A 27,553-nucleotide genomic window follows, 5' to 3' on the forward strand; every position below is an offset into this window, starting at 1 on the left:
CCGGGGACGTGTCAGATTTAGTCACTTGGCAGCTGCAGAGTCGTCCTGTTCTACGCCTGATCCACCCGAGAGAATCACCGATCCGGGGAGAGAGAAGACACGGTAGGACATTCCCACACAATGTCAGATAACGAGGACTAATCCATCAATATCCCTGATATACCAATAATCAATGGATCTACAGGAGGCCCAGCCAATGGGCCGCAGGCCATCAAGGGGGGACCCGCCTTTCTGATTGGTCGGAGTGTCCCGTTATTTGTAGGTGGTGTACTATGGAGAACTTTCAGATCTATCTCTTCTGTTCTCAGACCCTGCTGCCCAGCAAGTGGCCCCGAGACTGCATAGGGCCCTTTGGCTCTTGTTGTGGGGCCCCTGGGGGCATTTTTATCTTACCATATTGGCTGGTGAAGGGGAATCTTTGGGCGGGATCCTAGAAGTTGTATGGATGGGAGGAGAGACATCTCACATGGGGCATCAGTCATCTGTAGGTCTCTGACCGTCTCCTGTACTGTGTCTGCAGTCTCTGGTCATCTCCTGTACTATGTCCGCAGTCTCTGGTCATCTCCTGTACTGTGTCCGCAGTCTCTGGTCATCTCCTGTACTGTGTCCGCAGTCTCTGGTCATCTCCTGTACTATGTCTGCAGTCTCTGGTCATCTCCTGTACTGTGTCCGCAGTCTCTGGTCATCTCCTGTACTATGTCTGCAGTCTCTGGTCATCTCCTGTACTATGTCTGCAGTCTCTGGCCATCTCCTGTACTGTGTCCGCAGTCTCTGGTCATCTCCTGTACCGTGTCCGCAGTCTCTGGTCATCTCCTGTACCGTGTCCGCAGTCTCTGGTCATCTCCTGTACCGTGTCTGCAGTCTCTGGTCATCTCCTGTACCGTGTCCGCAGTCTCTGGTCATCTCCTGTACTGTGTCCGCAGTCTCTGGTCATCTCCTGTACCGTGTCCGCAGTCTCTGGTCATCTCCTGTACCGTGTCTGCAGTCTCTGGTCATCTCCTGTACTATGTCCGCAGTCTCTGGTCATCTCCTGTACTGTGTCCGCAGTCTCTGGTCATCTCCTGTACTATGTCTGCAGTCTCTGGCCATCTCCTGTACTGTGTCCGCAGTCTCTGGTCATCCCCTGTACTGTGTCTGCAGTCTCTGGTCATCTCCTGTACCGTGTCTGCAGTCTCTGGTCATCTCCTGTACTGTCCGCAGTCTCTGGTCATCTCCTGTACTGTGTCCGCAGTCTCTGGTCATCTCCTGTACTGTGTCCGCAGTCTCTGGTCATCTCCTGTACTGTGTCCGCAGTCTCTGGCCATCTCCTGTACTGTGTCCGCAGTCTCTGGTCATCTCCTGTACTATGTCTGCAGTCTCTGGTCATCCCCTGTACTGTGTCCGCAGTCTCTGGTCATCTCCTGTACTATGTCTGCAGTCTCTGGTCATCTCCTGTGCTGTGTCCGCAGTCTCTGGTCATCTCCTGTACTGTGTCCGCAGTCTCTGGTCATCCCCTGTACTATGTCCGCAGTCTCTGGTCATCTCCTGTACTGTGTCCGCAGTCTCTGGTCATCCCCTGTACTATGTCCGCAGTCTCTGGTCATCTCCTGTACTGTGTCCGCAGTCTCTGGTCATCCCCTGTACTGTGTCCGCAGTCTCTGGTCATCCCCTGTACTATGTCCGCAGTCTCTGGTCATCTCCTGTACTATGTCCGCAGTCTCCGGTCATCTCCTGTACTATGTCTGCAGTCTCTGGTCATCTCCTGTACTGTGTCCGCAGTCTCTGGTCATCTCCTGTACTGTGTCCGCAGTCTCTGGTCATCTCCTGTACTGTGTCCGCAGTCTCTGGTCATCTCCTGTACTGTGTCTGCAGTCTCTGGTCATCTCCTGTGCTGTGTCCGCAGTCTCTGGTCATCTCCTGTACTGTGTCTGCAGTCTCTGGTCATCTCCTGTACTATGTCCGCAGTCTCTGGTCATCTCCTGTACTATGTCCGCAGTCTCTGGTCATCTCCTGTACTGTGTCCGCAGTCTCTGGTCATCCCCTGTACCGTGTCTGCAGTCTCTGGTCATCTCCTGTACTATGTCTGCAGTCTCTGGTCATCTCCTGTACTGTGTCCGCAGTCTCCGGTCATCTCCTGTACTGTGTCTGCAGTCTCTGGTCATCTCCTGTACTGTGTCTGCAGTCTCTGGTCATCTCCTGTGCTGTGTCTGCAGTCTCTGGTCATCTCCTGTGCTGTGTCCGCAGTCTCTGGTCATCTCCTGTACTGTGTCCGCAGTCTCTGGTCATCTCCTGTACTGTGTCCGCAGTCTCTGGTCATCCCCTGTACTATGTCCGCAGTCTCCGGTCATCTCCTGTACCGTGTCCGCAGTCTCTGGTCATCTCCTGTACTATGTCCGCAGTCTCTGGTCATCCCCTGTACTGTGTCCGCAGTCTCTGGTCATCCCCTGTACTATGTCCGCAGTCTCTGGTCATCTCCTGTACTGTGTCTGCAGTCTCTGGTCATCTCCTGTACTGTGTCTGCAGTCTCTGGTCATCTCCTGTACTGTGTCTGCAGTCTCTGGTCATCCCCTGTACTATGTCCGCAGTCTCCGGTCATCTCCTGTACCGTGTCCGCAGTCTCTGGTCATCTCCTGTACCGTGTCCGCAGTCTCTGGCCATCTCCTGTACTGTGTCCGCAGTCTCTGGCCATCTCCTGTACTATGTCTGCAGTCTCTGGTCATCTCCTGTACTATGTCCGCAGTCTCTGGTCATCTCCTGTACTGTGTCCGCAGTCTCTGGTCATCTCCTGTACTGTGTCTGCAGTCTCTGGTCATCTCCTGTACTATGTCTGCAGTCTCTGGTCATCTCCTGTACTATGTCTGCAGTCTCTGGTCATCTCCTGTACTGTGTCTGCAGTCTCTGGTCATCTCCTGTGCTGTGTCCGCAGTCTCCGGTCATCTCCTGTACTGTGTCCGCAGTCTCTGGTCATCTCCTGTGCTGTGTCCGCAGTCTCTGGTCATCTCCTGTACTGTGTCCGCAGTCTCTGGTCATCTCCTGTACTGTGTCCGCAGTCTCTGGTCATCTCCTGTACTGTGTCCGCAGTCTCTGGTCATCTCCTGTGCTGTGTCCGCAGTCTCTGGTCATCTCCTGTACTGTGTCCGCAGTCTCTGCTCATCTCCTGTACTGTGTCTGCAGTCTCCGGTCATCTCCTGTACCGTGTCCGCAGTCTCTGGTCATCTCCTGTACTGTGTCTGCAGTCTCTGGTCATCCCCTGTACTGTGTCTGCAGTCTCTGGTCATCTCCTGTACTATGTCCGCAGTCTCTGGTCATCCCCTGTACCGTGTCCGCAGTCTCTGGTCATCTCCTGTACTGTGTCTGCAGTCTCTGGTCATCTCCTGTACTGTGTCTGCAGTCTCTGGTCATCTCCTGTACTATGTCCGCAGTCTCCGGTCATCTCCTGTACTGTGTCCGCAGTCTCTGGTCATCTCCTGTACTGTGTCCGCAGTCTCTGGTCATCTCCTGTACTGTGTCCGCAGTCTCTGGTCATCTCCTGTGCTGTGTCTGCAGTCTCTGGTCATCTCCTGTACTATGTTGAATATTTGTACTGTGTGTTGGATTCCGGGACGATTGTGATGTCGGGGGGCAGAGAAGGTCGATCTGTACGAAGGATCGGTCTGTTCTCCCATTTATTGGTCAGAGGGTATATTTGGCACAGGAGAGTGTTTCTGGTTGATATTTCTGGATTTCATTGAACATGGAGGCTCTGCGTGTTCGATCTCTGGGATCGATGTGTTGGGGCGCTGTGTGAATGAGTCGTTCACTCTGGATTGTCAGCTGTAGTAGCGCGGTGCTGAATAGCAATAGTCGGCCTTTACCTGAAGGGGGGAAACTTCCTGCAGCTGAAAATATACCGAATGTATAATGATCAGATATGAGCGGTTCCGGGATGACGTCACCCCGCATGCAGGGCAAGGGTTTCAAACTGCCCCCCTTCCCCCCCGGGTTCATGATGTGCGATATTTGGGGGGTCCTACACCCAGCAGTCACTATCCCTGGACCTGGGCGACCCCCAACCCATAGTGTACTATTACCCCCCAGGACTGCCGCCCCTTCTGCCCTCCCCCATAACAGAACATAACCTGGGCCGGCACTACCTCTAGGGGGAATGGGTTCCCTGATCTCGGGGGGGAGGGCTCCATGACATTGGAATGTGATAGAATACAATGTAATGTGATAGAATGTACATTGTAACATTGTAATCTTATAGAATAGAATAGAATAGAATAGGATATAATGTGCGCTGTGATATATTGTAATGTCATAGAATAGAATAGAATGTGATATAATGTACATTGTAACATTGTAATCTTATAGAATAGAATAGGATATAATGTGTGTTGTGATATATTGGAATAGAATAGAATAGAATGTGATATAATGTACATTGTAACATATTGTAATTTCATAGAATAGAATAGAATGTAATGTGATAGAATGTATGTTGTGATATATTGTAATTTCATAGAATAGAATGTAATGTGATATAATGTACATTGTAACATTGTAATCTTATAGAATAGAATGGAATGTGATATAATGTACGTTGTAACATATTGTAATGTGATAGAATAGAATAGAATGTGATATAATGTATGTTGTGATATGTTGTAATGTCATAGAATAGAATAGAATAGAATAGAATGTGATATAATGTACATTGTAACATTAATGTTATAGAATAGAATAGAATGTGATTTAATGTATGTTGTGATATATTGTAATGTTATAGAATAGAATAGAATGTGAGATAATGTACGTTGTAAAATATTGTAATGTCATAGAATAGAATAGAATAGAATGTAATGTGATATAATGTACATTGTAACATATTGTAATGTCATAGAATAGAATAGAATGTAATATGATATAATGTATGTTGTAATGTTATAGAATAGAATGTGATATAATGTACGTTGTAACATATTGTAATTTCATAGAATAGAATAGAATGTAATGTGATAGAATGTATGTTGTGATATATTGTAATTTCATAGAATAGAATGTAATGTGATATAATGTACATTGTAACATTGTAATCTTATAGAATAGAATAGGATATAATGTGTGTTGTGATATATTAGAATAGAATAGAATGTGATATAATGCACATTGTAACATTGTAATCTTATAGAATAGAATGGAATGTGATATAATGTACGTTGTAACATATTGTAATGTGATAGAATAGAATAGAATGTGATATAATGTATGTTGTGATATGTTGTAATGTTATAGAATAGAATGTGATATAATGTACGTTGTAACATATTGTAATGTCATAGAATAGAATAGAATAGAATGTGATATAATGTACGTTGTAACATATTGTAATGTCATAGAATAGAATAGAATAGAATGTGATATAATGTACGTTGTAACATATTGTAATGTGATAGAATAGAATAGAATGTGATATAATGTACATTGTAACATATTGTAATGTCATAGAATAGAATAGAATAGAATAGAATAGAATGTGATATAATGTACATTGTAACATTAATGTTATAGAATAGAATAGAATGGGATATAATGTATGTTGTGATATATTGTAATGTTATAGAATAGAATAGAATGGGATATAATGTACGTTGTAATATATTGTAATGTCATAGAATAGAATAGAATAGAATGTGATATAATGTACATTGTAACATATTGTAATGTTATAGAATAGAATGTAATGTGATATAATGTATGTTGTAATGTCATAGAATAGAATGTAATGTGATATAATGTATGTTTGTGATATATTGTAATGTTATAGAATAGAATAGAATAGAATGTAATGTGATATAATGTACATTGTAACATATTGTAATTTCATAGAATAGAATAGAATAGAATAGAATGTGATATAATGTACGTTGTAACATATTGTAATGTGATAGAATAGAATAGAATGGGATATAATGTACATTGTAACATATTGTAATGTCAATCTATAAATGGGAAAGTATGTGATCAGATGATGGAGCCCCCCGATCCCTCCATAAAGAGGACCTGTCACTATTGCTTGTCTCAGTGTTGACCGCCTTGAAATGACCATTTCATGCGTTTCTCCCGGTAGATGGTAATTGTACCCATCAAGATGAGTCGTCTCCGGAGAATTCTTACCATCTTCTGTCTGTTCGTCCTGACGGTGAAGGTGGAGGTAGGTGTCATGGGATGACTCTAGTACTTGGGGGGATTGTCCTCTCCTCGTCTCTCGGCACTCCTACAAAAGTGGTGTGTAGTTGGCTTTGGCCGGATCTCAGATCAACCCACTGACCCCCAACCTTCATCTGTTCCCTCATTGTACACCCTATTCTGGATCCTACGTATCAGTGCAAACCTTTACCCATAATTCCCAACACTCGTCCTACATGACCCCTGAACCCTCAACTGAACCTCAACCTTCATTCTACACCACAGTTCAACTGAAATCCCAGAAAATAAACCCAAATCATTCATCTTCTCAACCTTAATTTGTTTTATTTCTAAATATAATGCAACATATCCAAACCTGAACTTTCAATCCAACCAAACCCAACTCAACTAACGCAATACCATCCAAACGCAACTAAACTCCAAACCGACCAAACACCAATCAAACCCAAGCCAAAATCAACCAAACCAAACCTAAACCAAAACTAACCCAAAACCAACCAAACCATGCCCTACCCAAAATCAACCAAACCCAAGCCAAAACTAACCCAAAACCAAACCAACACCAACCAAATGCAACCCAAAGCTAACCATACCCAGCCCTACCCCAAACCAACCAAGCCCAACCCAAAACTCACCCAATCCAACCCCAAACCCAACCCAAACCAAAACCAACCAAACCCAAACCAAAACCAACCAAACACAACCCAAAACCAAATCAAAACCAACCAAACCCAACCAAAAACCAATCAAACCAAAAACCAATCAAACCCAAACCCAATCCAACCCAAAACCAACCAAACCCAACCCAAAAGCAAACAAACCAAACCTAAACCCAACCCAAAATCAACCAAACCCAAACCAAAACTAACCCAAGGCTAACCATACCCAACCCTTCCCCAAACCGACCAAACCCAACCAAAAACCAATCAAACCCAACCAACCCAATTCAACCCAAAACCATCAAACCCAACCCAAAATCAACCAAACCAAACCCAAACCAAAACTAACCAAAAACCAACCAAACAAAGCCCTACCCAAAATCAACCAAACCAAAACTAACCCAACCCAAAACCAACCAAACCCAACCCAAAGCTAACCATACCACTTCTACCCCCTTCCTGCCTACAGGGCACTTCTACCCCCTTCCTGCCTACAGGGCACTTCTACCCCCTTCCTGCCTACAGGACACTTCTACCCCCTTCCTGCCTACAGGGCACTTCTACCCCCTTCCTGCCTACAGGACACTTCTACCCCCTTCCTGCCTACAGGGCACTTCTACCCCCTTCCTGCCTACAGGGCACTTCTACCCCCTTCCTGCCTACAGGACACTTCTACCCCCTTCCTGCCTACAGGGCACTTCTACCCCCTTCCTGCCTACAGGGCACTTCTACCCCCTTCCTGCCTACCGGACACTTCTACCCCCTTCCTGCCTACAGGACACTTCTACCCCCTTCCTGCCTACAGGACACTTCTACCCCCTTCCTGCCTACAGGACACTTCTACCCCCTTCCTGCCTACAGGGCACTTCTACCCCCTTCCTGCCTACAGGACACTTCTACCCCCTTCCTGCCTACCGGACACTTCTACCTCCTTCCTGCCTACAGGACACTTCTACCCCCTTCCTGCCTACAGGACACTTCTACCCCCTTCCTGCCTACAGGGCACTTCTACCCCCTTCCTGCCTACAGGGCACTTCTACCCCCTTCCTGCCTACAGGACACTTCTACCCCCTTCCTGCCTACAGGGCACTTATACCCCCTTCCTGCCTACAGGACACTTCTACCCCCTTCCTCCCTACAGGGCACTTCTACCCCCTTCCTGCCTACAGGACACTTATACCCCCTTCCCGTCTACAGGACACTTCTACCCCCTTCCCGTCTACAGGACACTTCTACCCCCTTCCTGCCTACAGGACACTTCTACCCCCTTCCTGCCTACAGGGCACTTCTACCCCCTTCCTGCCTACAGGACACTTCTACCCCCTTCCTGCCTACCGGACACTTCTACCCCCTTCCTGCCTACAGGACACTTCTACCCCCTTCCTGCCTACAGGACACTTCTACCCCCTTCCTACCTACAGGACACTTCTACCCCCTTCCTACCTACAGGGCACTTCTACCCCCTTCCTGCCTACCGGACACTTCTACCCCCTTCCTGCCTACAGGACACTTCTACCCCCTTCCTGCCTACAGGACACTTCTACCCCCTTCCTACCTACAGGACACCTCTACCCCCTTCCTGCCTACAGGACACTTCTACCCCCTTCCTGCCTACAGGACACTTCTACCCCCTTCCTGCCTACCGGGCACTTCTACCCCCTTCCTGCCTACAGGACACTTCTACCCCCTTCCTGCCTACAGGACACTTCTACCCCCTTCCTGCCTACCGGACACTTCTACCCCCTTCCTGCCTACAGGACACTTCTACCCCCTTCCTGCCTACAGGGCACTTCTACCCCCTTCCTGCCTACAGGACACTTCTACCCCCTTCCTGCCTACAGGGCACTTCTACCCCCTTCCTTACCAGGCCAATTTTCAGCTTTCAGCGCTGCCGCACTTTGATTGACAATTGCGCGGTCATGCAACATTGTACCCATATGAAATTTTGATCATTTTTTTCTCACAAATAGAGCTTTCTTTTGGTGGTATTTCCTCCCCGCTGGGCGCTTTACTTTTTGCGCTTTAAATTTAAAAATGTGCAAAAAATTTGAAAAAAAAAAAGAAAGTTTATTTGTTTCTTTTATAAAATTTTTCAAACAGGTATTTTTTCTCCTTCACTGATTTGCGTTGATGAGGCGGCACTGATGGGCACTGATAGGCGGCACTGATGGGCACTGATAGGCAGCACTAAAGGGCACTGATAGGCGGCACTAATGAGGTGGCACGGATAGGCGGCACTGATAGGCGGCACTGATAGGCGGCACTGATAGGTGACACTGATGATGGGTACTGATAGACAGCACTGACTGGCATCACTGCTGGGCACTGACTGGCGGCACTGACTGGCACAACCCCTGGGCACTGACTGGTGGCACTGACTGGCAGCACTGCTGGGCTGCACTGGTGGGTGGCACTGGTGGGCAGCACTGGTGGGTGGGCACAGGTGGGTGGCACTGGTGGGCACAGGTGGGTGGCACTGGTGGGCACAGGTGGGTGGGCACAGGTGGGTGCACTGCTGGGCACAGGTGGGTGGCACTGCTGGGCACAGGTGGGGGCACTGCTGGGAACGGGTGGGCGGGGCTAGTGGGCGCACTGCTGGGCGGAACTTGCGGGTGTCACTGCTGGGCACCGATCATCAGGGCACTGATCATCAGTGCCCTGATGATCGGTGCCGATCCTCGCTCTGACAACTGCCGGTTCTCGGCAGTACTTTCCTCACGATCTGACAGTGTGAGGAGAGTGCAGCCGAGAACCGGCACTTACATTTCCCTGTGATCAGCGTGTCATTGGACACCGCTAATCACGTGGTAAAAGGCCGGTGGGATCAGCCTTTCACCACATCACGTGATCAGCTGTGTCCGTAGGACACAGTGATCACGGAGATCGCCGGGTGCGCGCCCCCTGGGGCGCGCAGGAGAGCGCGTTCTGGAAGGACGTCATATGACGTCCACCCAGAACTGGCCGGCCGCGGTGAAGCCGTCATTCCGCTATGCGCGGTCGGCAAGAGGTTAAACACAACCAAACCAAGCCCAATGCAACCCAAAACCAACCAAACCCAAACCAAAAGCAAACAAACCAAACCCAACCCAAAACTAACCAAAACCAACCAAACCCAATCCAACCCAAACCCAACACATAAGTGACCGAACAAAACACAACCCAAACTCAACCAAACACAACCCAAACTCAACCAAACACAACCCAAAACCAAACCCAACTAAACCCCAAACCGACCAAACCCAACCAAAAACCAAACACAATTCAACCTAAAACCAACCAGACCCAACCCAAAACTAACTGTCAGGGACCATCGCGACGCATGGGTCTGCACATGCGTAGGTGTCTGTCAAGACATGCAGGCATCAGGGCACTAGGACCCAGGCGCACCCGTCACCTATGATGGTGCTGGGCAGGCACTAGGACCTAGGCTGCGCCTGTCAGGTGCAGGGCGGGCTACTTAAACCAGCCCTGCACAGTCACAAGTTGCCGTATGGTCTGATCTGGTTCCTGTGTTCCCGTTGTTTGAGAGTCGTTGCTGACCTGCCTGGACCTGACCTCTGCTGACTTCTCCTGCTCTGACCCCTGGCTAAGTTTGACCTCTCTTTTGGATATCCCTACCTGATCTGAACTACTGGTACTGACCCCGGCGAGTGACCTGACTATTCTTCTGCCTGCTGCCTTGTACCACGCTGACCCCTCTGTTACCGACCTGGCTCGTTTGACAACGCTATTGCTCAGCCATCCATCCGACCCGCACGGATTAGCTGCTACTCTCCAGACCTGTCTGCCTCTTCAAGTCAGGCTCTCTACCTGTCATTACCTCTGGTGATTCCTCTACCTCAGGTGGGTGTACTCAGGGGCCGCGACCTGGTCACTGTCCGCTCCAAGCCCATCCCCACCATCAGGGGCTCTGGTGAACAAGCAGACTGGGACTTAGACTCCGCGCTCTGGGGAATCCTGTCCTGGGGACTGCTAGAGTACACCAGGTGGTCCATAACACTAACCAAACCCAGCCTAAAATCAACCAAACCCAACCCAAAACCAACCAAACCCAATCCAACCCAACACATAACCGACCGAACCAAACACAACCCAAAACCAACCAAACACAACCCAAAACCAAACCAGAGCCAACTAAACCAAACCCAACTAAACCCCAAACCGACCAAACCCAACCAAAAACCAATCAAACCAAACACAATTCAACCTAAAACCAACCAAACCCAACCCAAAAGCAAACAAACCAAACCCAACCCAAAACTAACCATACCCAACCCTAACCCCAAACCAACCAAACCCAAAACTAACCAAACCCAGCCCAAAATCAACCAAACCCAACGCAAAACTAACCAAACCAAAAACAAACCAAACCCAACCGAAAACTAACCCAATCCAACCCCAAACCAACCAAACCAAACCCTACCCAAAACCAAACAAACTCAAAACTAACCAAACCCAATCCAACCCAAAATCAACCAAACCCAAAACCAAACAAACCAATCCCAAACCCTACCCAAAACAAGACAAACTCAAACCAAAACTAACCCAACCCAAAACCAACCCCAACCCAAAACCAGGCAAACCAAACCCAATCCAACCCAAAACCAACCAAACCCAACCCAAAACCAAGCAAACCAAACCCAAAACCAAACCATCCAAATCCAAACCAAGCAAACCAAACCCAACCCAAAACCAAACCATCCAAACCAAAACTAACCAAACCCAACCCAAAACCAACCAAACTAAACCCACCCCAAAACCAACCAAACCCAACGCAAGTTACCGTAAGGCTCAGTTCACACGGCTGTGACCCCAAAGTCCTGCTTTGCGACTTTTGTGGTTTAACCTTGCAGTTTATGGCACTGGAGTCACCTTCTACACCTTTACCTCGTTGGTTCCCAACCTCAGTCCTCCAGGAGCCAGGTCACGTTTTCAGGGGTTCCTCCAACTTGAACAGGTTCTTTAAATCAATGCGAATGGTTTGGTATTTACGAGAGACGATTTATCTCAGGGAAATTCCCAAATCATGGCCTATTTGGGGGTATATGAGGACTGAAGTTGGAGACCATGGCTATACCTAATCCTATACCCTGTCACACCCAATCTCCAACCTGCAACCCAACTCAACCATAGCCAACGTCGCCCACTGTAACCCTACACCTTATTTTAAAGCCGAACACAAACCAAAATCAACCGAACCCCCTAATACCAAACTTTATTAAGTGCCATCAACTGGAATCTGAGTCCTGGTGACTTGATGGCTAGGAGCTCCGAAAAAAGAAGATGTCTTTGTGCTAGAATGGTGAGATCCTCCAAAGTCATCCTCACGGCTGTAGCCTAGGTGTCCAACCACCTAGTAGCCGGTCTCCCTCTTCGCCTGGTTCCTTAGATCTTCCCTTCTCCAGTGACCTCTCTCTTATGAACTTACCCCAACTCTTACCTAAAACCCCCCAACCTCAGCCTAACCCTTGATTCCAAAACCCTAAAAACGAACCCTACATGGTAATGCCAAAACCTCGACTTAACTTTTGGTCCTAACCATTGACGAGAGTCAACGCTGCGTTCGGTTGAGAGTACTCCGAAAGATATCATTGCTAAAATTGTTATCTGGTTGTCAGGGGGAAGAAGACCTGGAAGAGTGGCCTCCTGCAGAGTTTGACCATGAAGAATTGGGCCTTGCGGAAGAGGCGTTCGATGACCAGTACTTGGGCTGCCGACAAGCCATGGAGCACCAGATTGAAGCACAAGGCATTTTAAAAGCTGAAATGTCCACCAACAAGAATTTCCAGAGAGCCTGGAAGGAAGCGGAGAGGATATGGAGTATGAAGATTAAGGATTCGGTTGGCACTAATCTCCCTCAGGGTTTCGGTGACCTCCATGGAGTTGCTTTAGTGGCCTACACAGGTTTTATTCGAGACCACTTTAACAAGGCCGTGAGGTCCGCAGGAAAGTCGTACAGAGCTTACGTGGACCATTTCCACTTCAAATTCCTGCACTTCTATCTGACGGTGGCTCTGCAGCTCTTATACCAAGACTGCAAGGGGGACCTTCAGACTACATATCAAGGGTACGAAGATGTCCTGTACTGGTTGCCCAGTGGAACCACCAAGGTCAAGTTTGGTCACTTTCTCCATACATCTTCCAATTGGTCTGTAGCCTATGAGAATGGCAACGCCTCGTTCTTCACTGTGCTGGGCTGCTCTGGAGTCCCCGTAGACAAGTTCTCGGAGTATCCACACGAGGAGGAGGTGGTGTTCCCAGGCTATGAGGTCTTCACCGTCAGGGAAGTTCAGAGAGATGTCAATGAGTTCCATCTGACCAGCACAGGAAGATGGTGCAGCAACTTCAACTGTGCATTTATTCAAGGTAGGTCTCTCTGGCCTCCACTGCGTACAACTTACAGTCTGAAAGGATGCCGATATTGCACCCAAACCAACCAGGAACCATAGGGCAACCCTTTGCTCCCCAGCCTCACTGCCCCCGGCCCACCCCTTGTATTCATTGGGTTGCAGTGATCATGGAGGCTCCATGTCACATGTGGACGTTACGTAGGGTGCCTGCCTAGGACTGCCCACTCCTTCAGCAAGTAGCAATGGTCTTGGTAGAAAGGCTGAGGAGCAGGGGTCTCCAAACCTTCTAAACCAAGGGCCAGTTCATTGTTCTTCAGACTTTAGGGGGGCCAGACTGTGGCCATCGGGAGTAGACAATGTCCTGGCATCAGTGGGGGCATGCAATGTCCAATCACTGGCTTTAGGGGAATTATTAGTGCCCCGACAGTGGTGTCAGTAGAAGGAACTCAGCACAGGGATGGTGAGAACCTCTCCTAATGGGCACAGTGGGTGTACAGACCCGGATATTCAGCACAGGGATGGTGGGAACCCCTCATAATGGGCACAGTGGGTGTACAGACCCGGGAACTCAGCACAGGGATGGTGAGAACCTCTCATAATGGGCACAGTGGGCGTACAGACCCGGGAACTCAGCACAGGGATGGTGGGAACCCCTCATAATGGGCACAGCGGGTGTACAGACCCTGGAACTCAGCACAGGGAGGGTGAGAACCTCTCATAATGGGCACAGGGATGGTGGGAACCTCTCCTAATGGGCACAGCGGGTGTACAGACCCGGGAACTCGGCACAGGGATGGTGGGAACCCCTCATAATGGGCACAGCGGGTGTACAGACCCGAGAACTCAGCACAGGGATGGTGGGAACCCCTCATAATGGGCACAGTGGGCGTACAGACCCGGGAACTCAGCACAGGGATGGTGGGAACCCCTCATAATGGGCACAGCGGGTGTACAGACCCTGGAACTCAGCACAGGGAGGGTGAGAACCTCTCATAATGGGCACAGGGATGGTGGGAACCTCTCCTAATGGGCACAGCGGGCGTACAGACCCGGGAACTCGGCACAGGGATGGTGGGAACCCCTCATAATGGGCACAGCGGGTGTACAGACCTGGGAACTCAGCACAGGGATGGTGAGAAGCCCTCATAATGGGCACAGCGGGTGTACAGACCCGGGAATTCAGCACAGGGATGGTGGGAACCCCTCATAATGGGCACAGTGGGTGTACAGACCCAGGAACTCAGCACATGGATGGTGGGAACCCCTCATAATGGGCACAGGGATGGTGGGAACCCCTCATAATGGGCACAGGGATGGTGGGAACCCCTCATAATGGGCACAGTGGGTGTACAGACCCAGGAACTCAGCACAGGGATGGTGGGAACCCCTCAGGATGGTGGGAACCCCTCATAATGGGCACAGGGATGGTGGGAACCCCTCATAATGGGCACAGTGGGTGTACAGACCCAGGAACTCAGCACAGGGATGGTGGGAACCCCTCATAATGGGCACAGGGATGGTGGGAACCCCTCATAATGGGCACAGGGATGGTGGGAACCCCTCATAATGGGCACAGGGATGGTGGGAACCCCTCATATTGAACACAGACCAGGAAACTCGGCACCATCAGAATACCCTTCAGCAGGTTTCCAACCCCTTTCAAATATTTCCATTTCTCTTTCTATCATTAGGTGAACGCTCCAGAACATCGGTGGACGGTTGTGTCACCTCAGGTAGGTGTCCCGTCATCCTCACTGTAGGGTGTTTGGGGTGTCGGGGTAGGTTGGTTAAGGTACCATTAGGGTGGAGGATAGGTTGGTTAAGGTTCCATTAGGGTGGAGGATAGGTTGGTTAAGGTTCCATTAGGGTGGAGGATGAGTTGGTTAAGGATCCATTAGGGTGGAGGACAGGTTGGTTAAGGATCCATTAGGGTGGAGGATGGGTTGGTTAAGGATCCATTAGGGTGGAGGATGGGTTGGTTAAGGATCCATTAGGGTGGAAGATAGGTTGGTTAAGGATCCATTAGGGTGGAGGACAGGTTGGTTAAGGATCCATTAGGGTGGAGGACAGGTTGGTTAAGGATCCATTAGGGTGGAGGATAGGTTGGTTAAGGATCCATTAGGGTGGAGGATAGGTTGGTTAAGGTTCCATTAGGGTGGAGGATGGGTTGGTTAAGGTTCCATTAGGGTGGAGGACAGGTTGGTTAAGGATCCATTAGGGTGGTAGATAGGTTGGTTAAGGATCCATTAGGGTGGAGGATAGGTTGGTTAAGGATCCATTAGGGTGGAGGATAGGTGGGTTAAGGATCCATTAGGGCGGAGGATAGGTTGGTTAAGGATCCATTAGGGTGGAGGATGGGTTGGTTAAGGATCCATTAGGGTGGAGGACAGGTTGGTTAAGGATCCATTAGGGTGGAGGACAGGTGGGTTAAGGTTCCATTAGGGTGGAGGATAGGTTGGTTAAGGATCCATTAGGGTGGAGGATAGGTTGGTTAAGGATCCATTAGGGTGGAGAACAGGTTGGTTAAGGATCCATTAGGGTGGTAGATAGGTTGGTTAAGGATCCATTAGGGTGGAGGATAGGTTGGTTAAGGATCCATTAGGGTGGAGGATAGGTGGGTTAAGGATCCATTAGGGCGGAGGATAGGTTGGTTAAGGATCCATTAGGGTGGAGGACAGGTTGGTTAAGGATCCATAAGGGTGGAGGATAGGTTGGTTAAGGATCCATTAGGGTGGAGGATAGGTTGGTTAAGGATCCATTAGGGTGGAGGACAGGTGGGTTAAGGATCCATTAGGGTGGAGGATAGGTGGGTTAAGGATCCATTAGGGTGGAGGATAGGTGGGTTAAGGATCCATTAGGGTGGAGGATAGGTTGGTTAAGGATCCATTAGGGTGGAGGATAGGTTGGTTAAGGATCCATTAGGGTGGAGGACAGGTGGGTTAAGGATCCATTAGGGTGGAGGATAGGTTGGTTAAGGATCCATTAGGGTGGAGGATAGGTTGGTTAAGGATCCATTAGGGTGGAGGACAGGTGGGTTAAGGTTCCATTAGGGTGGAGGATAGGTTGGTTAAGGTTCCATTAGGGTGGAGGATAGGTGGGTTAAGGATCCATTAGGGTGGAGGACAGGTGGGTTAAGGTTCCATTAGGGTGGAGGATAGGTTGGTTAAGGATCCATTAGGGTGGAGGATAGGTTGGTTAAGGATCCATTAGGGTGGAGGACAGGTTGGTTAAGGATCCATTAGGGTGGAGGACAGGTGGGTTAAGGATCCATTAGGGTGGAGGATAGGTTGGTTAAGGATCCATTAGGGTGGAGGATAGGTTGGTTAAGGTTCCATTAGGGTGGAGGACAGGTGGGTTAAGGTTCCATTAGGGTGCAGGATAAGTTGGTTAAGGTTCCATTAGGGTGGAGGACAGGTTGGTTAAGGATCCATTAGGGTGGAGGACGGGTTGGTTAAGGATCCATTAGGGTGGAGGATAGGTGGGTTAAGGTTCCATTAGGGTGGAGGATAGGTTGGTTAAGGATCCATTAGGGTGGAGGATGGGTTGGTTAAGGTTCTATTAGGGTGGAGGATGGGTTGGTTAAGGTTCCATTAGGGTGGAGGATAGGTGGGTTAAGGTTCCATTAGGGTGGAGGATAGGTTGGTTAAGGATCCATTAGGGTGGAGGACAGGTTGTTTAAGGATCCATTAGGGTGGAGGATAGGTTGGTTAAGGTTCCATTAGGGTGGAGGATAGGTTGGTTAAGGATCCATTAGGGTTGGGGATGGGTTGGGGATGTGACAATGTTTATTTGGGGTTAGGATTAGGGTTAGGTTAAATTGGAGCTTGGTTGAGTGTTAAAAGTGAGGTTGGGGGTTAGGTGGGTTTAGGGTTAGGTTACGGTTGGGGTTAGGTGGGTTTGGGGTTAGGTTACGGTTGGGGTTAGGTGGGTTTAGGGTTAAGTTACGGTTGGGGGTTAGGTGGGTTTAGGGTTAGGTTACGGTTGGGGTTAGGTGGGTTTAGGGTTAGGTTACGGTTGGGGGTTAGGTGGGTTTAGGTTGGTTTAGGGTTAGGTTACGGTTGAATGTTAGGTGGGTTTAGGGTTAGGTTACGGTTGGGGTTAGGTGGGTTTAGGGTTAGGTTACGGTTGGGGGTTAGGTGGGTTTAGGGTTAGGTTACGGTTGGGGGTTAGGTGGGTTTAGGGTTAGGTTACGGTTGGGGTTAGGTGGGTTTAGGGTTAGGTTACGGTTGGGGGTTAGGTGGGTTTAGGGTTAGGTTACGGTTGGGGGTTAGGTGGGTTTAGGGTTAGGTTACGGTTGGGGGTTAGGTGGGTTTAGGGTTAGGTTACGGTTGGGGTTAGGTGGGTTTTGGGTTAGGTTACGGTTGGGGGTTAGGTGGGGTTAGGTGGGTTTAGGGTTAGGTTACGGTTGGGGGTTAGATGGGGTTAGGTGGGTTTAGGGTTAGGTTACGGTTGGGGGTTAGGTGGGTTTAGGGTTGGGTTACGGTTGGGGTTAGGTGGGTTTAGGGTTAGGTTACGGTTGGGGGTTAGGTGGGGTTAGGTGGGTTTAGGGTTAGGTTACGGTTGGGGTTAGGTGGGTTTTGGGTTAGGTTACGGTTGGGGGTTAGGTGGGGTTAGGTGGGTTTAGGGTTAGGTTACGGTTGGGGGTTAGGTGGGTTTAGGGTTAGGTTACGGTTGGGGGTTAGGTGGGTTTAGGGTTGGGTTACGGTTGGGGTTAGGTGGGTTTAGGGTTAGGTTACGGTTGGGGGTTAGGTGGGGTTAGGTGGGTTTAGGGTTAGGTTACGGTTGGGGGTTAGGTGGGGTTAGGTGGGTTTAGGGTTAGGTTACGGTTGGGGGTTAGGTGGGGTTAGGTGGGTTTAGGGTTAGGTTACGGTTGGGGGTTAGGTGGGGTTAGGTTACGGTTGGGGGTTAGGTTACGGTTGGGGTTAGGTGGGTTTAGGGTTAGGTTACGGTTGGGGTTAGGTGGGTTTAGGGTTAGGTTACGGTTGGGGGTTAGGTGGGTTTAGGGTTAGGTTACGGTTGGGGGTTAGGTGGGTTTAGGGTTAGGTTACGGTTGGGGGTTAGGTGGGTTTAGGGTTAGGTTACGGTTGGGGTTAGGTGGGTTTAGGGTTAGGTTACGGTTGGGGGTTAGGTGGGTTTAGGGTTAGGTTACGGTTGGGGGTTAGGTGGGTTTAGGGTTAGGTTACGGTTGGGGGTTAGGTGGGTTTAGGGTTAGGTTACGGTTGGGGTTAGGTGGGTTTGGGTTAGGTTACGGTTGGGGGTTAGGTGGGGTTAGGTGGGTTTAGGGTTAGGTTACGGTTGGGGGTTAGATGGGGTTAGGTGGGTTTAGGGTTAGGTTACGGTTGGGGGTTAGGTGGGTTTAGGGTTGGGTTACGGTTGGGGTTAGGTGGGTTTAGGGTTAGGTTACGGTTGGGGGTTAGGTGGGGTTAGGTGGGTTTAGGGTTAGGTTACGGTTGGGGTTAGGTGGGTTTTGGGTTAGGTTACGGTTGGGGGTTAGGTGGGGTTAGGTGGGTTTAGGGTTAGGTTACGGTTGGGGGTTAGATGGGGTTAGGTGGGTTTAGGGTTAGGTTACGGTTGGGGGTTAGGTGGGTTTAGGGTTGGGTTACGGTTGGGGTTAGGTGGGTTTAGGGTTAGGTTACGGTTGGGGGTTAGGTGGGGTTAGGTGGGTTTAGGGTTAGGTTACGGTTGGGGGTTAGGTGGGGTTAGGTGGGTTTAGGGTTAGGTTACGGTTGGGGGTTAGGTGGGGTTAGGTGGGTTTAGGGTTAGGTTACGGTTGGGGGTTAGGTGGGGTTAGGTTACGGTTGGGGGTTAGGTTACGGTTGGGGTTAGGTGGGTTTAGGGTTAGGTTACGGTTGGGGTTAGGTGGGTTTAGGGTTAGGTTACGGTTGGGGGTTAGGTGGGTTTAGGGTTAGGTTACGGTTGGGGGTTAGGTGGGTTTAGGGTTAGGTTACGGTTGGGGGTTAGGTGGGTTTAGGGTTAGGTTACGGTTGGGGGTTAGGTGGGTTTAGGGTTAGGTTACGGTTGGGGGTTAGGTGGGGTTAGGGTTAGGTTACGGTTGGGGTTAGGTGGGTTTAGGGTTAGGTTACGGTTGGGGTTAGGTGGGTTTAGGTTAGAGATATTTCAGTCTCTGCATCTGAATTTGTAGGTTGTGTTTAGGCCTGTGTGGGTGTTCTCTGGTTTTCTCTCTTTCTGATGAATGAAGTGACGATATCGTATTGTTCTCTATGTCTGACTTCCAGGGGGTAACACCACATGGTCTAACAGAGGGGCGTGGCTGCGAAACATGTCGGAGGTGATTTTCAGTGCAGGTAAGGGGGTGTGGCTATAGAGACTCAATCCGAATCTGAAACCGAAACCCAAAAACTCAACTGAGAACCTCAACCCAACCCACAGCATCAACCTCACCACTGAACCTAACCTAGAACATCAGCTGTACCCCTAAATTCAATTTTTGAACCTCAACTTTTCCCCTAAACCTAACCCAGAACATCTACCTCACTCCTAAACCTAAACCGGATCACAATCTTACCTCCAAAACTAACACAGGATCTCAACTTTACCCCTAAATCTATTCAGAACCTCACCCCCCCAAACCTAACCCAGAACCTTCACCTCACCCCTAAATCTACTCAGTATCCTCAACCTCATCCGTGAACCTAACCCAGAACATCAACTCTCATCCATAAATCTACTCAGAATCCTCAACCTCATCCCTAAACCTAACCCTGAACCTCCACCTCACCTATAAACCTAAGCCAGAACCTCAACCTCACCCCTAAACCTAAATCGGAACCTCAACCTCATCCGTGAACCTAACCCAGAACATCAACTCTCATCCATAAATCTACTCAGAATCCTCAACCTCATCCCTAAACCTAACCCAGAACCTCCACCTCACCTCTAAACCTAAGCCAGAACCTCAACCTCATCCCTAAACCTAAACCGGAACCTCAACCTCAACCGTGAAACTAACCCAGAACATCAACTCTCATCCCTAAATCTACTCAGAATCCTCAACCTCATCCCCAAACCTCCACCTCACCTCTAAACCTAAGCCAGAAGCTCAACCTCATCCCTAAACCTAACCCAGAACATCAACTCTCATCCATAAATCTACTCAGAATCCTCAACCTCATCCCTAAACCTAACCCAGAACCTCCACCTTACCTCTAAACCTAAGCCAGAACCTCAACCTTATCCCTAAACCTAAGCCAGAACCTCAACCTCATCCCTAAACCGGAACCTCAACCGTGAAACTAACCCAGAACATCAACTCTCATCCCTAAACTTAAGCCAGAACCTCAACCTCATCCGTGAACCTACCCCAGAACCTCAACCTCACCCCTAAACCTAAGCCAGAAGCTCAACCTCATCCCTAAACCTAACCCAGAACATCAACTCTCACCCCTAAATCTACTCAGAATCCTCAACCTCATCCCCAAACCTAAGCCAGAACCTCAACCTCATCCGTGAACCTAACTCAGAACCTCAACCTCACCCCTAAACCTAAGCCAGAACCTCAACCTCATCCGTGTACCTAAGCCAGAACCTCAACCTCATCCGTGAACCTAAGCCAGAACCTCAACCTCATCCGTGAACCTAAGCCAGAACATCAACTCTCATCCATAAATCTACTCAGAATCCTCAACCCTAAACCTAAGCCAGAACCTCAACCTCTTCCCTAAACCTAAACCAGAAGCTCAACCTCACCCCTAAACCTAAGCCAGAACCTCAACCTCATCCGTGAACCTAACCCAGAACATCAACTCTCATCCATAAATCTACTCAGAATCCTCAACCTCATCCCTAAACCTAACTCAGAACCTCCACCTCACCTCTAAACCTAAGCCAGAAGCTCAACCTTATCCCTAAACCTAAGCCAGAACCTCAACCTCACCCCTGAACCTAAACCGGAACCTCAACCTCATCCGTGAACCTAACCCAGAATATCAACTCTCATCCCTAAATCTACTCAGAATCCTCAACCTCATCCCTAAACCTAACCCAGAACCTCAACCTCACCCCTAAACCTAAGCCAGAACCTCAACCTCATCCCTAAACCGGAACCTCAACCTCAACCGTGAAACTAACCCAGAACATCAACTCTCATCCCTAAACTTAAGCCAGAACCTCAACCTCATCCGTGAACCTAACCCAGAACATCAACTCTCATCCCTAAACCTAAGCCAGAAGCTCAACCTCATCCCTAAACCTAACCCAGAACATCAACTCTCATCCCTAAATCTACTCAGAATCCTCAACCTCATCCCCAAACCTAAGCCAGAACCTCAACCTCATCCGTGAACCTAACTCAGAACCTCAACCTCACCCCTAAACCTAAGCCAGAACCTCAACCTCATCCGTGAACCTAAGCCAGAACATCAACTCTCATCCATAAATCTACTCAGAATCCTCAACCCTAAACCTAACCCAGAACCTCAACCTCATCCCTAAACCTAAACCAGAAGCTCAACCTCACCCCTAAACCTAAGCCAGAACCTCAACCTCATCTGTGAACCTAAGCCAGAACCTCAACCTCATCCGTGAACCTAAGCCAGAACATCAACTCTCATCCATAAATCTACTCAGAATCCTCAACCTCAACCCTAAACCTAACCCAGAACCTCAACCTCACCCCTAAACCTAAGCCAGAAGCTCAACCTCACCCCTAAACCTAAGCCAGAACCTCAACCTCACCCCTAAACTTAAACAGGAACCTCAACCTCATCCGTGAACCTAACCCAGAACATCAACTCTCATCCCTTAATCTACTCAGAATCCTCAACCTCATCCCTAAACCTAAGCCAGAACCTCAACCTCAACCATAAACTTAAGCCAGAACCTCAGCCTCATTCCTAAACCTAACCCAGAACATCATCTTACCCCCAAAACTAACACAGGATCTCAACTTTACCCCTAAATATACTCAGGACCCCCCCCCCCCAAACCTAACCCAGAACATAAACTTTACCCCCAAACCAATCTCAAATTTACCCCTAAATCTAGCCAAGGACTTCAACTTTAGGCTAAACCTAACCTAAAACCTGAACCTTACACCTAAACCAGAACCTCAACCTTTCCCCTAAATATACTCAGGATCCTCAACCTCATCCCTAAACCTAACTCAGAACCTCAAACTCCCCTCTAAACCTAACCCAGAACCTCAACCTCCCCTCTAAACCTAACCCAGAACCTCAACCTCCCCTCTAAACCTAATCCAGAACCTCAACCTCCCCTCTAAACCTAATCCAGAACCTCAATCTCCCCTCTAAACCTAACCCAGAACCTCAATCTCCCCTCTAAACCTAACCCAGACTCTCAACCTCACCTCTAAACATAACCCAGACCCTCTACCTCACCTCTAAACATAACCCAGACCCTCAGCCTCCCTTCTAAACCTAACCCAGAACCTCAACCTCCCATCTAAACCTAACCCAGAACCTCAACCTCACCTCTAAACATAACCCAGACCTCTACCTCACCTCTAAACATAACCCAGACCCTCAGCCTCCCCTCTAAACCTAACCCAGAACCTCAACCTCCCCTCTAAACCTAACCCAGAACCTCAACCTCCCCTCTAAACCTAATCCAGAACCTCAACCTCCCCTCTAAACCTAGCCCAACTTTACCCCTAAACCTAACACAGAACCTCAACCTTCCCTCTAAACCTAACCCAGAACCTTAATCTCCCCTCTAAACCTAACCCAGAACCTCAACCTCCCCTCTAGACCAAACCCAAAACCTCAATCTCCCCTCTAAACCTAACCCAGAACCTCAACCTCCCCTCTAAACCTAACCCAGACCCTCAACCTTCCCTCTAAACTTAACCCAGAACCTGAACTTTACCCCTAAACCTAACCCAGAACCTCAACCTCACCTCTAATCCTAACCCAGAACCTCAACCTCCCCTCTATTCCTAACCCAGACCCTCAGCCTCCCCTCTAAGCTTAACCCAGAACCTCAACCTCCCCTCTAAACTTAACCCAGAACCTGAACTTTACCCCTAAACCTAACCCAGAACCTCAACCTCACCTCTAATCCTAACCCAGAACCTCAACCTCCCCTCTATTCCTAACCCAGACCCTCAGCCTCCCCTCTAAGCCTAACCCAGAACCTCAACCTCCCCTCTAAGCCTAACCCAGAACCTCAACCTTACCTTTAATCGTAACCCAGAACCTCAACCTCCCCTCTAAACCTAACCCAGACCCTCAACTTCACCTCTAATCCTAATCCAGAACCTCAATCTCACCTCTAAACCTAACCCAGACCCTCAACCTCACCTCTAATCCTAACCCAGAACCTCAACCTCCCCTCTAAACCTAACCCAGACCCTCAACTTCACCTCTAATCCTAATCCAGAACCTCAATCTCACCTCTAAACCTAACCCAGACCCTCAACCTCACCTCTAATCCTAACCCAGAACCTCAACCTCCCCTCTAAACCTAACCCAGACCCTCAACTTCACCTCTAATCCTAACCCAGAACCTCAACTTCACCTCTAATCTTAACCCAGAACCTCAACCTCCCCTCTAAACCTAACCCAGAACCTCAACCTCCCCTCTAAACCTAACCCAGAACCTCAACCTCACCTCTAATCCTAACCCAGAACCTCATCCTCCTCTCTAAACCTAACCCAGAACCTCAACCTCACCTCTAATCCTAACCCAGAACCTCAACCTCCCCTCTAAACTTAACCCAGACCCTCCACTTCCCCTCTAAACCTAACCCAGAACCTCAACCTCAACTCTAATCCTAACCCAGACCCTCAGCCTCCCCTCTAAACCTAACCCAGAACCTCAGCCTCCCCTCCTAATTGTAACCCAGAACACCAACTTTACCCCCAAGCCGAACCTAGGTCGTATCTAGAAATCAATCACTAGGATCAGCAATTACTCAGTAAACTGATGGAACAAATGGCTCCCTATGGAGTAAGCGACACAAGTAGCATGCAATACCACCAAATCCCTCGTAATCGCACAATGTTCCAATCTTGGTGGTTCCAAGATGCTGCAACTCATCACTTGTGTAGCTGCCTCCATAGGGAGCCCTTTGTTCCATCTGTTTAGTGACTAACTACTGCTCCTCAGTGGTGGAGATCTTAGCAGGGCAAATCATTTCCCGTGTAGATCTGAACCCCTAAATCTTAGTGTAGCCTCTACCCCCAAACCTCAACGTAACCCCACGATGTATGCTATCATGAGTCTAGAATTGGAGGGCCACACCATAAAATTAGAGTCCAAATTGTAAGGGCAAAGTGTTTTCGGAAACCAACGCGCTTCTGTGGCTAAGCTCCTTCTTCGGGGCTTGAGGCGACTAAGTATGTGGACTCGAAGATCAGTAGATGTTGAGATGCTCACCAACCCTCAGTCATTATATGAAAAAATGGTATTACCCAGCCATAGGCCAAGGAAGGGTGGGGGCGGGATCTCTATAATCTACTGGCTACTAATGGCGAACTCCACCAAGCGCCCACACACAAATGAGTCTTCTATGGAGTGCCCTGAGTCTTCTGTTGTGTCCCTGGATCTTCTATTGAGTGCCCAGGTCTTCTGTTGAGTCCCTGGATCTTCTATGGAGTGCCTCGGGTCTTCTGATGAGTCCCTGGATCTTCTATGGAGTGCCTCGGGTCTTCTGTTGAGTCCCTGGATCTTCTATGGAGTGCCTCGGGTCTTCTGTTGAGTCCCTGGATCTTCTATGGAGTGCCCCAGGTCTTCTGTTGAGTCCCTGGATCTTCTATTGAGTGCCCAGGTCTTCTGTTGAGTCCCTGGATCTTCTATTGAGTGCCCAGGTCTTCTATGGAGTCCCTGGATCTTCTGTAGAGTGCCCAGGTCTTCTATGGAGTCCCTGGATCTTCTGTAGAGTGCCCAGGTCTTCTATGGAGTCCCTGGATCTTCTATGGAGTGCTCAGGTCTTCCATGGAGTCCCTGGATCTTCTATTGAGTGCCCAGGTCTTCTATGGGGTCCCTGGATCTTCTGTAGAGTGCCCAGGTCTTCTATGGGGTCCCTGGATCTTCTATTGAGTGCCCAGGTCTTCTATGGGGTCCCTGGATCTTCTATAGAGTGCCCAGGTCTTCTATGGAGTCCCTGGATCTTCTATTGAGTGCCCCGGGTCTTCTATGGGGTCCCTGGATCTTCTATAGAGTGCCCAGGTCTTCTATGGTGTCCCTGGATCTTCTATTGAGTGCCCAGGTCTTCTATGGAGTCCCTGGATCTTCTATTGAGTGCCCAGGTCTTCTATGGGGTCCCTGGATCTTCTGTAGAGTGCCCAGGTCTTCTATGGGGTCCCTGGATCTTCTATAGAGTGCCCAGGTCTTCTATGGGGTCCCTGGATCTTCTGTAGAGTGCCCAGGTCTTCTATGGAGTCCCTGGATCTTCTGTAGAGTGCCCAGGTCTTCTATGGTGTCCCTGGATCTTCTGTAGAGTGCCCAGGTCTTCTATGGAGTCCCTGGATCTTCTATGGAGTGCCCCAGGTCTTCTATGGAGTCCCTGGATCTTCTATAGAGTGCCCAGGTCTTCTATGGAGTCCCTGGATCTTCTATTGAGTGCCCAGGTCTTCTATGGAGTCCCTGGATCTTCTATTGAGTGCCCAGGTCTTCTATGGTGTCCCTGGATCTTCTATTGAGTGCCCAGGTCTTCTATGGTGTCCCTGGATCTTCTATTGAGTGCCCAGGTCTTCTATGGGGTCCCAGGATCTTTAAAAGGAGGGAGGGGTAGACTCTGCAGTTCCAGCACCTTTAATCCACTTCCTTTAGGTAGCACTAAAGCCGAAAGGGAGGGCTGTACCCATGTTAGGTGTCCCCAAAACAGGAAGTGAGAAGATAGTGAACCTGTGCCCCCATTGTCCTGTTCTGGTGACAACCCAAAATTGGAGACTTTCGTTCACTCTCGGTGTTGGTGGTCACCAGGACACGTAGAGTAGGACAGCTATAAAAACCAGGCAGGGGGTCCCGTCCCTCCTCCCCATCCAACACTTCTCTCTGATTGGAGGGCCATAGTCCCCCCCCTCCCCCCAGTGTTGTGTCTGTGAATCTGACCAATCGCATTTATTTCTGCAGCTCCCCCGGGGCCCGCCTTCCTCACCTCGCTGATGGCAGCCGTGGTCGCTTTCTTCCTCTAAGGACTTCCTGTGGTGGGGACCGAGGGGTGACGAGAAGACTGTAAAGTGCAGCCTCACCACATGAAGACACACCCAGAATCTTCATAGTCCCGCCTGCTGGGGGCCTGCGTCTTCCTGCTAACAAGACCATGTGATTGAGGGGTTCCGGGCCACGCCTCTTTATTGCACTGCACCCCCATGTCACCCTTACCTCCTGCGGGGTCCCCTCCATGGCCATGCGGCTTCCTGCACTGCGCTGATTGGGAAGGGCGGGGGCGGGGTTTGTTTTTTTTTTGCACGCAGCTCGGCGCGGTTTTTTTGCCTTCATAGACTTTAATGGAATTGCATCAAACGCATGAAAAACGCATGTATGTCCTTCCTGCATGATAACAGGCCCCTCCTCCTAGCAACATCGTCACTCCCCCCCCCCCCCACAAAAAATGCAAAACGCATGAATGTCCTTCCTGCACGACGACAGGCCTCTCCTCCTAGCAACATCGTCACTCCCCCCCCCCTCACAAAAAATGCAAAACGCATGAATGTCCTTCCTGCACGATGATAGGCCCCTCCTTTAGTTTAAATAGGGACGTGCGTTCCAGTGCATTTTTAGCATGTTTTTGGCGTGTTCCAGTGCGTTTTTGATGCGTTTCGGTTCTTTTCCCCCTCTCTTCAATTTGAATAGGAACGTTTTGGTGCGTTTTTTTGTGCATTCCAGTGCATTTTTGGTCCTTTTGATGCATTTTGTAAGTGTTTTTGGTGTGTTCCGGTGCGTTTTTGATGCGTTCCGGTTAATTTTTTACCACTCTCTCGTTTTCTTTAATTCAAACAGGGACATGTGCGTTCCAGTGCATTTTTTTGTGCGTTTTTGTAAAATTTGTATGCGTTTTTGGTGTGTTCCGGTCCATTTTTTCCCCTCTCTCATTTTCTTTCATTTAAATAGGAACATGTGTTCCAGTTCATTTTTTTGTGCATTTTTGGCGTGTTCTGGTGCGTTTTGGTTCATTCCCCCCCCCCCCTCTATGTTTCTTCAATTTAAATTGGGACGTTCCGATGCGTTTTTGGTCCTTTTGGTGCATTTTGTAAGTGATTTTGATGCGTTCCGGATCATTTTTAGTGCGTTTTGGTAAATGATTGATGCGTTGCGGTGCGTTTTCTCTCCCGTTTCCTGACATTCCTGTTCATGCGATGCGGTCTCATTCTCCCAGTCGCTCGGGGTGACCGCACACTGACAGTCCTGTACTCGGGTCGGGTCACACCGCAACGTGACAGTTCCTGCGATTTG

The 27,553-nt window shown here is 49.2% G+C and overlaps 1 protein-coding gene across 1 annotated transcript; it reads left to right on the forward strand.

Moving 5' to 3' along the window:
• Positions 1 to 26,957, forward strand: LOC149428275 (ecto-ADP-ribosyltransferase 5-like). The gene is made up of 6 exons (XM_089667554.1): positions 1 to 102; positions 6,089 to 6,172; positions 12,446 to 13,193; positions 14,869 to 14,910; positions 19,414 to 19,482; positions 26,231 to 26,957. The coding sequence occupies exons 2-6, from the start codon at positions 6,089 to 6,091 to the stop codon at positions 26,290 to 26,292; spliced, it is 1,005 nt and encodes a 334-aa protein (XP_089523680.1). The 5' UTR covers positions 1 to 102; the 3' UTR covers positions 26,293 to 26,957.
• Positions 26,958 to 27,553: the final 596 nt, after the last annotated feature.

The sequence above is a fragment of the Staurois parvus genome, unplaced genomic scaffold (genome assembly GCF_062004578.1).
Source record: "Staurois parvus isolate SC_StPar_1 unplaced genomic scaffold, SC_StPar_1.0 ptg003368l, whole genome shotgun sequence".
NCBI classification, from domain to species: domain Eukaryota; kingdom Metazoa; phylum Chordata; class Amphibia; order Anura; family Ranidae; genus Staurois; species Staurois parvus.

Bases quoted from the DNA above. Each gene is read 5' to 3' on its own strand.
- LOC149428275 (XM_089667554.1), top strand. From the start codon at position 6,089: ATGGTAATTGTACCCATCAAGATGAGTCGTCTCCGGAGAATTCTTACC. The intron at 6,173-12,445 runs GTAGGTGTCATG...TCTGGTTGTCAG, and splicing joins TCCTGACGGTGAAGGTGGAG to GGGGAAGAAGACCTGGAAGA. The intron at 14,911-19,413 runs GTAGGTGTCCCG...TCTGACTTCCAG, and splicing joins GGACGGTTGTGTCACCTCAG to GGGGTAACACCACATGGTCT.